General features: G+C 38.4%; 1 protein-coding gene across 5 annotated transcripts in view; it reads left to right on the forward strand.

Moving 5' to 3' along the window:
• Positions 1-12,627, forward strand: part of MPP7 (MAGUK p55 scaffold protein 7) — a 158,658-nt gene that overhangs the window by 85,197 nt on the left and 60,834 nt on the right. For 3 of the 5 annotated variants that reach the window (XM_064505865.1, XM_064505866.1, XM_064505867.1), the window contains 2 exons: positions 3,383-3,460; positions 7,901-7,981. The exons of 1 other annotated variant lie outside the window; for it this stretch is intronic. In XM_064505865.1, coding sequence (XP_064361935.1) covers positions 3,383-3,460; positions 7,901-7,981 — 159 coding nt within the window. The remainder of the gene's footprint in view (positions 1-3,382; positions 3,461-7,900; positions 7,982-12,627) is intronic. One more of the 5 variants, XM_064505868.1, reaches the window with a different exon arrangement.

Below are 12,627 nucleotides of genomic sequence, written 5' to 3' on the forward strand. Positions count from 1 at the left end.
AGAATTTAAAAAATAAAATTAAAACAGCATGTATAAGTTACAGCCTCAACTTACAGTTTTTTAACTGTAGAGTTGTTTGAACTAGACATTTACTTAAGAAAGCATCTGAATATTAAATATTAAACATTTTAACTAGCTCTTTGTAAATAGCCAAGGATACTTTTAAAGATATTAAAATACAGACTGACATTCTGAAGTATTTTAAAAATGTATTTGATTTGAACAGGGCCCACTTGAATGCTGTGCCTAAATACTGTTTCAAGATTTACTTACAGGAATTTACTAGCTGCCTGAAATAACATGAACATATTTTTGCCTCACTGAAGTTTTTTTGCTTTCTCAGTTAAGTTGCACTCCTATCTTACTGAATTCAGGAGCCTATTATCTGTAAGTGCTGCACACAATATAAATGCATCAGTTATCCAGAAGTTAGAAGTGGGCAGTATCTGTAAGAGAGCAGTAGGAAGTAATACTTTTATGATATGCATGGTAATTTTATGCTTGACATGAAAGGTAATCCTTGTTTTGTGAGTTTATTGCAGCTTTGTGCGTAAACCAATGCTTTCTAATCTGTTTATATTAACTCCCTTAAATTATAAGGAGATGAAAGATAGAGATAGATATTGCAGTATGAAGATCTGATTAAAAACAAAAAAACAAACAAGGCAAAATGCTGCCCATTGAATTAAATCAGATGTTTGTTTGTACAAAACCTCTCTTGCAGGTTGAATGGAAGTGTGCTGAAGTTGTAGTGTCTGTTGCCACAGAGCACATAGTGTTTATTGGTAGTGTGAGTCCTAGTGCCACTGCGGCAAGTGGATAGAGCTCCCACCCTGACGTAGCAGTACCTTGCACCCAGCACTGCCTAGGAATAATAACTAAATTATGTTGCTTATTTTATTAGCTTCTATTGTATGCTGAAGGTTTGTGTTGTCAGTTACTCTCTACAGCTCATCCATAATCTAATAAAATCTTAATGATTTTCCTTGAATGTTTTGGCGAATTCTGATATCCACGGCTAGGAAAATAAATTTGTTTTCAGCCATTTGCTTGTTATAGGCAGTGCCAATAAGCATTTTTGAAGTTACATAATATCTTCTTTTAAATCCCTATTTTCGTTGCATGAATTTACAATTCTGAACAGTTTTTTCCTAAGATGGGTGGCTAACAGAAGAATATCTTGGCATTCTTCTTCCTTTTCCTTTTTCTGGTTTGAGTGGTGAAGGCACCTGCCGGGTGTCAGGGTAAAAACAGCTCCATCGGAAGTGGCTCTTTTATTTTCTGGGGAATGTAGGAGGCAGCCGTGGGCAACTGCCGCTATGCTCAGAGCTGCCTGAAGTTCAGCCTGGAGAGAATCAAGATGTTGGCTGAAGCAATAAAAAAATGAAGAAGTTGAGGCTTTCTGATTTATGAAGCCTTTTAGAAATTCAAATTCACAGTCTAAGTAAACCATGAATTTCGGCTAAACTCAGGAAGCTGTAGCTGCTTGTTTTGTTTAGTTTCTGTGCTTTGTAAGCTAGAAATATGCACTTTTCCAGTCATTTATGCTTTTGGTCACATCCAATTTGGATTACTCTTACTTTTTCTGAGTATATGATGTCTACATTAGCTAGGTCCACGGACAGAATTCAAACTCATGTTCTCAGTACAAATACAGTTCAGAAGCAATCATTTTACAAAGTGGCCTCTTAGTGATTGAGGAACTGGTTTGTCTTCATGGTTCATCTTGACAGTTCAGAACTGCCATATTCTTTAACACACCACTTACAGAACTAATCTTGGTCGATTCCTTCATTATCTCTATAAATTTGCTAAGACTTAGATCCTGTTATGCCACATTGCATTAACAGGGTATGATGTGGCCTTTACTTCAAAGAACCAACAGTCTAAATGAATAAAACCAGACGTGGATTGAGAGACTGTTATGAGACATAGCAGAAAGAACAATGAAAATGGCAAATATCATTTACGTAACATTACTTTCTTCTGTACGTGCCATTGTTAGGAGTTAAGTCTGAATTCAAAAGAAAGGGATGGGGAGAAGAATGAGGGAGCCCGGGAAGTGAGAGGAGCGAGTAAAAGGAAGCAGAAGAACAGCAAATGTGAAAGAGGAAGGAAGGCTGGAGCAAACAAGTCAGTGCAAAATGGGGACAATCCAGTCAGTTCACAATATTTTCTGAATGGGGAAAGATCACTGGTTTGGTTGCTCTTTGCAGCTGTCCTTCCTGCCTGGAGTCTGTCCCGTTCCTCACCACAGGTTTCCCCTGGGGGAGGGAGGGATAAGGTAGCGTGGGGGTTCCCGTACCCCGGTTTCACGCGAGGGGGTCCCCAGCAGAGCTTGGAGCCCAGCGGCCTCTGCCAGCCCTCGCGTTCCCCTGCTTGCCAAGTGCACAAGTCCATGTTTTGGCCGCTTCTGCAGCTCCCCCAAGCATCTGGGGCCCATGCCAGTTTCTGAGCAGAGGGACTGAAGTAGCAATCTAAGTGTGAAGTGTATTTGCGTCAATTCAGATACCGCTGTCAAGTTTTTTTATTTATTTTTAATATTTGTATATGTTTGTATCATGAGGAAAATAATGTAAATAAAATGGAACGTGTAATTAATTGCTTTATGCAATTCTGAGGTAACCTTTAAGAAACTTGTTAGAGGCTTTAAAATATTTTGGATATTTTAAGCTTTAACACTGGAAAAATCTCAGATTTGAAATGCATGATTTGTGGAGGAGGAAAGAGGCTGGCTATTTAAATGATGGTATATCGTTTCTCCTTTTGAAAGAACCAAAGCACACTGCATTTTTAATTTTGATGAGTCTACAATAAAAACTTTAAATGATCCTAAATGACTTTAATTTGCTGGAGTACTGCCTTTTCCCTTCAGATGTGTTAGAATTCATATTAGCACTACTTTGCCCTTGTTTCTGAATTATTTTAATGACGGCAGCCACTCCACCAAGCTGTCTGTCAAGATGTGGGTGGCAGGCTATTATTTCACTTCATAAATCATAATTTACAGGGGTTTTTTATATCCATCTTGGGGATAAACACTTTATGCTTTGTGTTTTCAGCAGCAATGTAAAATGTAATTGATACTTAAAGCAATATGTTAGAAATATGGACATAGAAAGCCAGGGGAGAAAAATCACAAATGTTTAGTTTTTCTGTGGGTTGGTCTACATACTGAGCATTTTTTCCATCTGATTTCATATTCTTAGCACTTCAACAGAGGATGATGATGAATTACATTTACATGATTGCTGCCTGTAGGTTACTATAAGGATGTTTCTTTAGTTACAGACACTCAGCAGATCAGTTAACTCAACAGGGTTATTTGTAATGTTTCTCTTGCTGCTAAATAAACTTACCATTTTGTGCTATTGTCTTCTAGATTCATGAAAAACTACATTATTATGAAAAACAGAACCCTGTGCCCGTACTCCACGGTGCAGCAGCCTTGGCAGATGATGTAAGTGTCCCCTGCTGAGATCACTGGTACCAAGTCTCCCAAAAAACTGTCTGCAAGCAGAACTCCTCATAGTGCAAACATATGAATGTAATCCTCTGAGCTGAAATCATAAGAAGCTGCAAATGTTTCCAGAGGTGCTGTCATCACTGGACTTGTTGCTGATATTACTTTGATATTTATTCACTTGCCTCTTATAAAAACATTGCATCTAGATAGCCTCTTGTTCTGCTTTGGTAACTACGTAATAGAAATTACAGGTTGGAACTCTACTGGGAGGGAAAAAGCTGTCAACTATTAGTGTTTTGAGAAAGTCACAGACAAGAGGAATGCTTTGGAAAAATAAAGACAAATGAGATAGCTGTACTGCTGACAGAACATGAAAAATGACAGATAATACTACAGAAATGAGGCATATGAAATGCGTAGGAAGAAGGGTTGTTTAAAAAAAAACTATTTAAGAAAAAGTACAGTAGTGATTTATGGATATTGGAGCTTTCCAAATTACCTTCATAACCAAAAAATAAATTGTAGAAGTGGTCGGCATTGATAGAGTAGTTAATTTCCTGTTACTATAATTTTTATTTTAAAGAAAAAAAATCCAACCTGCCATTTCTTGCTATTTGGTTAATTCTGGGATTCAGATGAATTGTGCACACACCTGTATAAACTATGACTGAACTTGAGGTAGGCCAGGACAGAGAAATGTTTAATAAACTGTGGTTTAGGTGAAATCCAGAAGTCTTTGTTGCAGTTGATGATCTCAGTTTGTTTTTTGGAAAAGGCAATATGTATTGGGATCTGTTTCAAATATGGCATGTTTGAAACTTGCCACATTTTATAGATGTTTTAAAAGCTTAGCTGTTTTTTTACATAATTAATACCCTTTGATTTTTAAATTAGACAATTGGTTAAATGTTGTGAATTGAGAATGGCAATATCCTAAAGAAACACTAAATTAAATATATTTGAAGTCTATGTAAAAAAGGATATATTGTAATTTAATAATGTTTCAGTGGGAGGAAATCTATATCCTGTGACATACCAAATATAATAATGCATTAGCTTTGACATTAGGCATATATTAGTAATATTTTTATAACCTTCAAGTAGCTTTGAATAATGTTAATAGTAATTTTGAAAATTAGAAAGCTGGTTGAAATTCTCTTCATTAAGTTCCTGGTGACATATTAATAATCCTTGTTAACATTTGTGTTACTGATCTTTGGGTTAAAATTATTAATAAGAATCAGTTTCTTATTTTTGAATGCAGAACTTACTTTTTGATATTTTCAGAAATGCTGAGCAACTTCCTTCTTTGTTCTGCCCCATTTAAAATGTATGGTGTTGGAAACTCCCTAATCAAAGTACTCTGTCACTCTTCTTTTATGAGAGGTTGGAGGTTTTACCCTATGAATTTATTTTAGTAGTATTTTTTAAATGTATGTATGTTAAGACATGAATGTCTGAAGACACCTGCCCGCTTTATATGCACAGCTTCTTTTTAAAGATCCTCTTGCTGGTACTTCATTTTTACATATGTTTAGTGGAATAGCTGGTTTTATGGGCAGCATCCTATAAAAGTGGAGTGTCCTCTGGCAGCTGAAGTCAGGCTGCATGTTGCAGGATTTTGTGTATTTTCCATAGTTATCAGCAGACCTCAGGCTTGTCAGTTAATTTACATACCATGTTTTTTGTAACTCTAAGACACATGGAGTTTTGGGATTAAAGTGCTATTCAATGTTTGGCACATTTGTCTGACTAGTTGTCAAGTTCAGGGATTTAAGAGCATGTTAGTGATATAACACACTCTCTTATTTCAATATGCTTTAAATGAATGTTTTTTCCCTAGTGATATTAACTGTTTTATAGTTAAACAAACAAGAAGAATTCTTATTAACAAGTGCATGTTTCCTGTTTGATTTAAAGCCTAAGTTCAGGGTGCTGCTAACATGACTAAAAACTGCTTTAAGAGTGTGTCTTCATTCTTATGTTCAGTACTAATTTTTTAAGCAATTTTAGAGGTAACAGTTGGAACATTTTCATGTTCCTAGCTGCCTTCCCTTCTCTGCCCTGACCCCAGTGACTTTTAAGCTGAGTTTTCCATCAGAGATTGTATTTGCCTCTTACTTTGGAGCAGCGGTGTCTGATGTAGAACTCCTGGTTTGATGCAAACTGACATTGTCTGAAGTACAGCTATACACTACAGACTAGACCTTGAAGTTATTAGAAGCACTGTACTAACAAAAGAAAACTTGGAACTCTCAGGTCGCAGTATTCCTTCCTTAGCCAAGCTCGCTCCAAATCCACAGCTCAGCGTTGCTTTGTTTTCCCTCTCTACAGTGGCCGCTTTTCATAAAGCGCTTGGTAAAATGTTTGGTTCCCTCCGTGATGGATTTTAGAAGAGTTTCTCTGGCAGCTTTTCTGGCAATCTTTGGCATATATGGGGAGCAGCTGCGGTAATAAGGTTTGCTAGTCCACCGAGCTCCTACCATTCGCAGTTGCAAGTCTTTGCGCTTCAACAACAGCAGCAAAAAGCAAACAAAAATCCATTCTAAAACTGCTAGAAGCACGGCAAGCAGCTCTGGTGACATTGGTTTGCTAATCAGGGAGCGTACCCTTATGTCCCTGCTTCTTCAGACATCACAAGTGCTATGGGTGCCTTTAAGACTTTCATAGGAATAATCGCAAAAATCTTGTAAATTATGTGCGTGAAAACAAGTTTTTAATTGTTCCATCTCTGAACAAAGACTTTCTAAGTTACAATGAGATTAAAAACAGTCTGTTAAAACAACAAAATATTCTTTCTTCTTTCTGACTGTCCTAAATCTTATGTGCACCATCAAAGCAAAAGGCAGCTCTGCTTGTGCGTGTCATCTGCGAAACCCTGAAGCGATCCTTCTGGTTGCCTGATTAGTAGTCTTCATCAGTGAAACTACAAATGTCTCCATTTTATTCCCTAGTAATGAGTAGCACAAGCTAAAGAGCTGAGAAGAGAGCAGGGGGGAAGCCGTATGGTCGAAGTGCTGTCATTTCTGTCACAGCTTATTTTCAGCTTTGCAAAGCTCTGCTGCAGAGCTTGCAGACTACATTTCAGTCAGATTACCTTGATCCCTGGTTTTGTGTGCATCATATATTTCATTCGGACCTTTCCTACAGAGATTTTTTTCTAATCCTACTATTTTAATAATCTTGTTAAGATTAACGTTGGTATGGTTGATAAACAATTTTGTCTTATGAGTTACAGGGAATGTAGGAGATAAATTTTTGTTTTCAGTTCTGTTTGTAACTGTGTTAATTTGAAGGTTAAAACAAAATGCATTCAAAATGTGTTTGGTGTTGTTATAGTTGCTTCTGTAATTGTATATTTGCATAATTTATGCAAAATATGCTTGTATAAGAGTATTTTTTTGAAATCTTAATTTATAAAAAACTGAAGGAATTTAAAATTAAGCTAGATGAATAAAATTGCTTGCTTCAAATCACTGATCTTTCTCTGAGAAATTTTTATGGTATTGATGTAATGCAAAGAAAATAAGTGATTATCTGAAATCAAAATTTGGATTATGAGCTATGTTGCTTCAGAATTTTAAACTATAGTTCGGTGTCATGAAATATGTTTTAGCTTTTCCTTCTTCTGGAAGAATAGTTGAAGTCTGAATTCATGTAGTAAAATATGCCTCTTGAGTCCAAATTAGTTGAGAGTGTAGTGATAAGAAAAACTCAAGACATGAGCCAACTAGCCATGGGATGAAAAGCTAGACTGCTGCTCTATTGTTCACCAAACCGCAGTTTTGTAGGGAACCAAGCATAAGTCACTGATCTTGTCGTTAGGACATCCTTTGTGCATTTTGGGGGCTTGCATAGCTGATGACCTGTTATAAACCATATTATGATTAACCTGCTTTACATTTAACAAGCTGCTTCCAGTGTATGTGTAAACATAATAAAAGGTTCGGATTGCTTGCACTGTAGGGGCACTCTGCTTTCTTATCCCAGTCCTAAACAGCACAGCTACTGTGGGTTTTTGGAAGCAGTGTGGATTTCACCACCTCATTCAGAAGCTGTTTTTTATAGACAGTGTCAAAGTTTGATCCAGTCATTTTTACAAGCAGTTCTTTGTCTGCACGCAAAGGACCGTTCACTTAAATGAAGTGCTGGGATTTGCCCTCATTGCTATAAATCAGAATGTGATCTGGCTCCACTGTTGCCAGAAATGATTACTTGTGTTAAACTGAGCCGAAAGGCCTGGCTTAAATCTGGTCCACTGAGGGCCAGAAAAAGAAGCACAGTGATTGATGGTGTTTTTCTTCATGCTGGCTTCTGTTCTAACACACTGGAAAGTAATAACCTTGACCAAGATAGATTTTCGGTTGTCACTGATGCACTGGATACTACAATGCTTTCCTAATGGTCTTTGTGTCGATTCAATCTCCCGCACAGCTGGCTGAGGAGCTGCAGAGCAAGCCGCTGAACAGTGAGATCAGAGAGCTGTTGAAGCTACTGGCAAAACCCAACCTCAAGGTGAGGATGCGTTGCACCTGCAGAGTGCTTACCGCATGGGTGTGCACATCTGCTTCCTAAGGCTGCACGGGCTTCTGTCTGCTTTAACGAATATGTGTGTTTTTAACAAGGGACATGAAATTGATAGGAAATATCTGCTACAAAGAAACACATCTAGTCTTGCCAATAAGTTATTACACTGTTGCTGATATTTATAGAAGTAATTCCATAGAAAGCTGTTGTTTATTTACAGTGAATATTCCAAAAAGTAGATATTTGACTTTTTTTCTTTTGCTAATTTTTATTGCATGTTTTTCATCAATTTATTAAAAATATCTTTTTGCTAAAAAGACTTAAATCATAACTTCAATTTAATTGCAAATTACATGCCCTGTGCATAAATAACATGACCTTATACTTGGAACAAATGTTCATAACGGATGTAATTTTCAAAAAATTCTCATTTTCAAAACTATCCTGCAAAATGCCGGGGGTTCTCAGTAGTGCATTTTGGGAACTTGACACCTTGTATTTGTCAGTAGAATACAGGACCATAGGCTCAAACAGGTTGGAAGGGACCTTGGGGGAGCGTCGAGCCCAATATCCTGCTCCAGGAAGGGTGTGCAGGCGGGTTGCTCAGGGCTTTGTCCAGCCAGGGCTTGAAAATACCCGCGAGCAGGCATTCCACACCCTCTCGAGGCGGCCCGTTCCCATTCGTAGTGATCCTCACAGTGAAAATCGTTTCCTGATACCCCGCCAGCGCCTCACCCGTGTGTTGTTGTTAAAGCATGCTGTCACGTTATTTCTCCAGTCTACCAGGGAATTCAAGCTCCGAGTGCTGTAGGTGCATATTGCAACAATAACTAAAGGCAGCAGCTGCTAAGTTTAGAGAAAAACTTTGGAGATATAGCACTTTTGGAGACAGTTGCTTCCTCATATTCCCTGTAACAATCATTCAGAACCTGAGATACTATCATATCTTCAGAGTCTTACAAAATTTTAAAACATAGAACAATCATGTCTCTTATTTTGAAGGTTTTTGCACATTTTCACAGTTACCACAGTACAGTGCTGTTTTTCTCTGAAGTGAAAAGCATTGGCGAGAATGTCATCGCTCTTTAGCCATACTCCATTACAGGAGAAAATGTTCATTCATCAGACTGCAGAGATCCTAAGCTTCACTGCTTTACAATTATAAGCATTATAATAATATAACAATTATAAGCAGTAGTGGCTTGAGTCAGAAGACGCTCATTTGCCACTGCTGCCTCTGCCTGCTGCTGCCTACCTTTTTCTTTTTCTCTCTCTCACCCTTTCTCTCCCTCTCTCTTTTGACTTTCTCCTTCATTCTTTTTCATGTCTATTTTCTTGCTTGTCTTTCTCTCCCTCCACTTTCTCTCTCTCGCTCTCTCCATTTGCTGTCTCTTTCCCTTTCTCACTGTCTCTCTCGCACGCTCTGGCTCTCCCTCTCGCTGTCTGTCTCTGTGTCTGTCTCGCTGTTTTGCTCTTGGCCGCTGTTTTGCTCTCGCTCTCACTGTCTTTCTCCCTCTGTTTTAGTGGGTTAAATGCATTGTGGTAGTCATAGTGGGATTTCAGGGAAGGAAGTGCATTTCCCTCTCTGTGGTTAATGTGCTTGAACATGTGCATTAACTTAGCTCAGGATCTTTCTTGCCTACAGGGGAAGGAAATGGCAAGCTGTAGCGTGCTGAGTCCTTTGCATGCCCAGACTGGCTAATCCTGCACAAGACACGCACATTTTCCTTCCCTGCATTGCTTGCAAGACTTTGTGTGTGTTGGGGGAAAGAACCGCCTGTATGCCTGGTATTTTTGCCCTTTCAATATCTTCTTCACCCACCACCTCATAGCAAACATGGCTGGGAGAGAAGGTAAATATCACTTCTCCCTCCATCATGTCGACAAGGCGAGAGTACTGCATTCAGTCACGGGCTGGTTACTCTGAATTCATTTATTGCTTTCCCCCACTCTCTCTAGAGCATGAAGGGGAAGGAAGGAAGGAGTGGGGACTCGGTTTCTCCAGTTCCTTCCCAGAGATTTCTTGAGTCTGACTTGTGTCTGAGCTCATGTTGTGCATTGTCTAAGATTTTCTAGCCCTTCTGTATCGTCCTGATGCCTGGAAAAGGTTTCTGTGTTTTGTCCTTCTGTCTACATTCCTGGGGCAAAATGATGTCTAAAACAACTTTTTCTCACACGTATGAAATTACTTAGGATAACTGATAGTCTTTTCCAATAATGTTGCATAGTCTTTGTCTACAAATTGTGTATGGCTTGATTTGGGATTGACTTAAGCTAGCTGCAGGTTATTCTGCCAGGGAAACTTTCCTCTCCTGACCTGACATTTGAGTGTGGTGTCAGCTGGAGACAGCAGGCATACTTGCACCTTCTTCCAGCTCTACCGTAATGCATTCATGGTGAGATGAAGGATGGCAAGGATGTATTTACTGCGTTACAGTTGTGTAAAGGGACAGGTGTTGGAATGTAATTATAAATTCATAGACTTGGTTAATGTGCAAAAAAAAGAATGAGTGACTGAGAGAGGTTTCCAGCAACAGCATTATTAGATGAATATTTACATATTTTCCTTTCGTGTTACAAAACTGTTTTATTACTTATATATCTGTTTGCATCTGATACATAAAGCTTTGGCAATTTGTTGCGTATATCTGTTTGCGTCTGATATATAAAGTTTTGACAAGTTCATGTTATTTCATGGTTTTCATCCACAGAAGAATGTTTTAAACAAGAAAATAGTTTTTCTGAGACAGTTACATTTAACAGAACTGAGATTTTCAAAATGTGCTAGAACTTATTCCAAGGTTTTGCCAGATGCACTTCCATCATGTTTTAGCTCATCTGATTAGAACAGAACCTGGAATTAGAACAGCACACTTAGCTCAGGGAATAAATCATGGATTTGTTTATCTGTGTGTAAGGTATCGCATTTGCGTTACAGATTAAAAACATAGCTGCGGAGTCCCATGAACACAGGCCAGCAACATCTCTTGTTTTTCATTTCCAATGTTGAATAAAGATTCATGATTTACATTCTGTAATCTTGTTATACTTTGTAAAGACAGCAACAAGTAGAACAGTATTTCCAAAGCTTAGAACCTGAATCCAGCTGGATGCAGTGTTTGATTTTTAATTAGGCCAGGAGTTAACACTTTGAAATGCATCTCATTATCTCTCATTAACTCTCATAAGTACAGCAACATGTATCTTCAAGTCTTTTGTGTTATAACTGCAAATGTACAATTGAATGTTTACAATCAAATGAGGAAGATAACTATTAATAGATGTTTACTTTTCCAGTGCATTCTTATGCCAGTTTAAAAGGCCAGTCGAGTTGATTGTTAAAAAAAGCTAGAATAGTTTAGTATTTCAAAGTTAGAATAATGGTAAATAACTAGAATAGGTGTATTGAGGCTTATATACTGTGTTTCTGTTTCTTAAAGCTGTGAGGTATGGGGTGATCACTGGAATTTTGTTTTACTCAATTGCAATAAAATATAAACCTTAAGGATATGTCTATCTGGTCAGCTGTAGGTAGCTTTAGATTCATGGTCAGACAGCTGTCAGCAGAGCGTGCCAGCTCGGGCACAGTGCAGTGCAGCTCTAGCCGGAATGGCTTTTGGGCCAGAGCTGGGTGATGTCCGGGTGACTTGAAGTGCAGGCATATCAGGCTCGGGTGTGCCTGCTGTGGGTCCCTGACTTCCGAAAGTGGGAATTTTGTCTTCCACAGCTGTCTGTTTCTACTGGCTGCCATAGCAGTAGCACTCACAGGTCACTTGAGCCTTTCAGTGAAGCAGGCTGCAGAGCTCCTGCACCCATGTAGCCTCTGTGGTTACTCGGCTCTCTTGTCGAGGCCTCACGAGGTGGACAACAGAGCTCCCGGGGCTCCAGCGCCAGCCTTGCTGAGAGCAGACCCTGTCGCCTCGTTCTGATTGTTACGGACTTCCTTATGACTGACTTTTAGTCTATTTTAACCCTTTTCACTTGTTCAACATCAAGAGCTGACACTTTAAATTAATTGCCTATTTGGTAATCTGTGTATTGTTCTGCTAAGCAGCTACCGTTATTTTCATTATAAGCATTAGGTAGTGTGGTATTTCCATAACATACTGTTGTCAGTGTTCAAAAGGAAGGAACAAATATCTCTTAGCTTGCTTGTCTAATAACAACATTAATGTTACTTAATGTATGCTGTAAATACACAGCGTATGAAGTTTGACATAACATTAAGCATTCATGACACGCATTAAGCATTCAAGAAAATGAAATTTTATAGTGAGGATATACAGGTGGAAATGGCATTTCTGATTTCAGGGAGGGCACTCCTATGTGTGCTTTTGCAAAAAAATATGAATAATAGGATAAAGAGAGAAATATTCTTATATGCTTTATAGTTTGGAGAGATTTAAGGGTCTTAGGTGGTAGGAGAAGAATGTAGGCAAAGAGGGGAGTTGTACAGATTTTTGGAAATTAGGGCAAAAAGTTTAAAAATGATAAAGTAGCAAGCAGCCGTCAGCACAATTGATAGAGATACATTTATAGAGTATGTGTTTATATTTTTATGAATCTGGGAATATTGCTGGTATCTGAGACCACTGTGGGGTTTTTGGTAAATTACCTACAATAGCTGCTGATAA

Source organism: Dromaius novaehollandiae, chromosome 2 (genome assembly GCF_036370855.1).
Source record: "Dromaius novaehollandiae isolate bDroNov1 chromosome 2, bDroNov1.hap1, whole genome shotgun sequence".
Taxonomy (NCBI): domain Eukaryota; kingdom Metazoa; phylum Chordata; class Aves; order Casuariiformes; family Dromaiidae; genus Dromaius; species Dromaius novaehollandiae.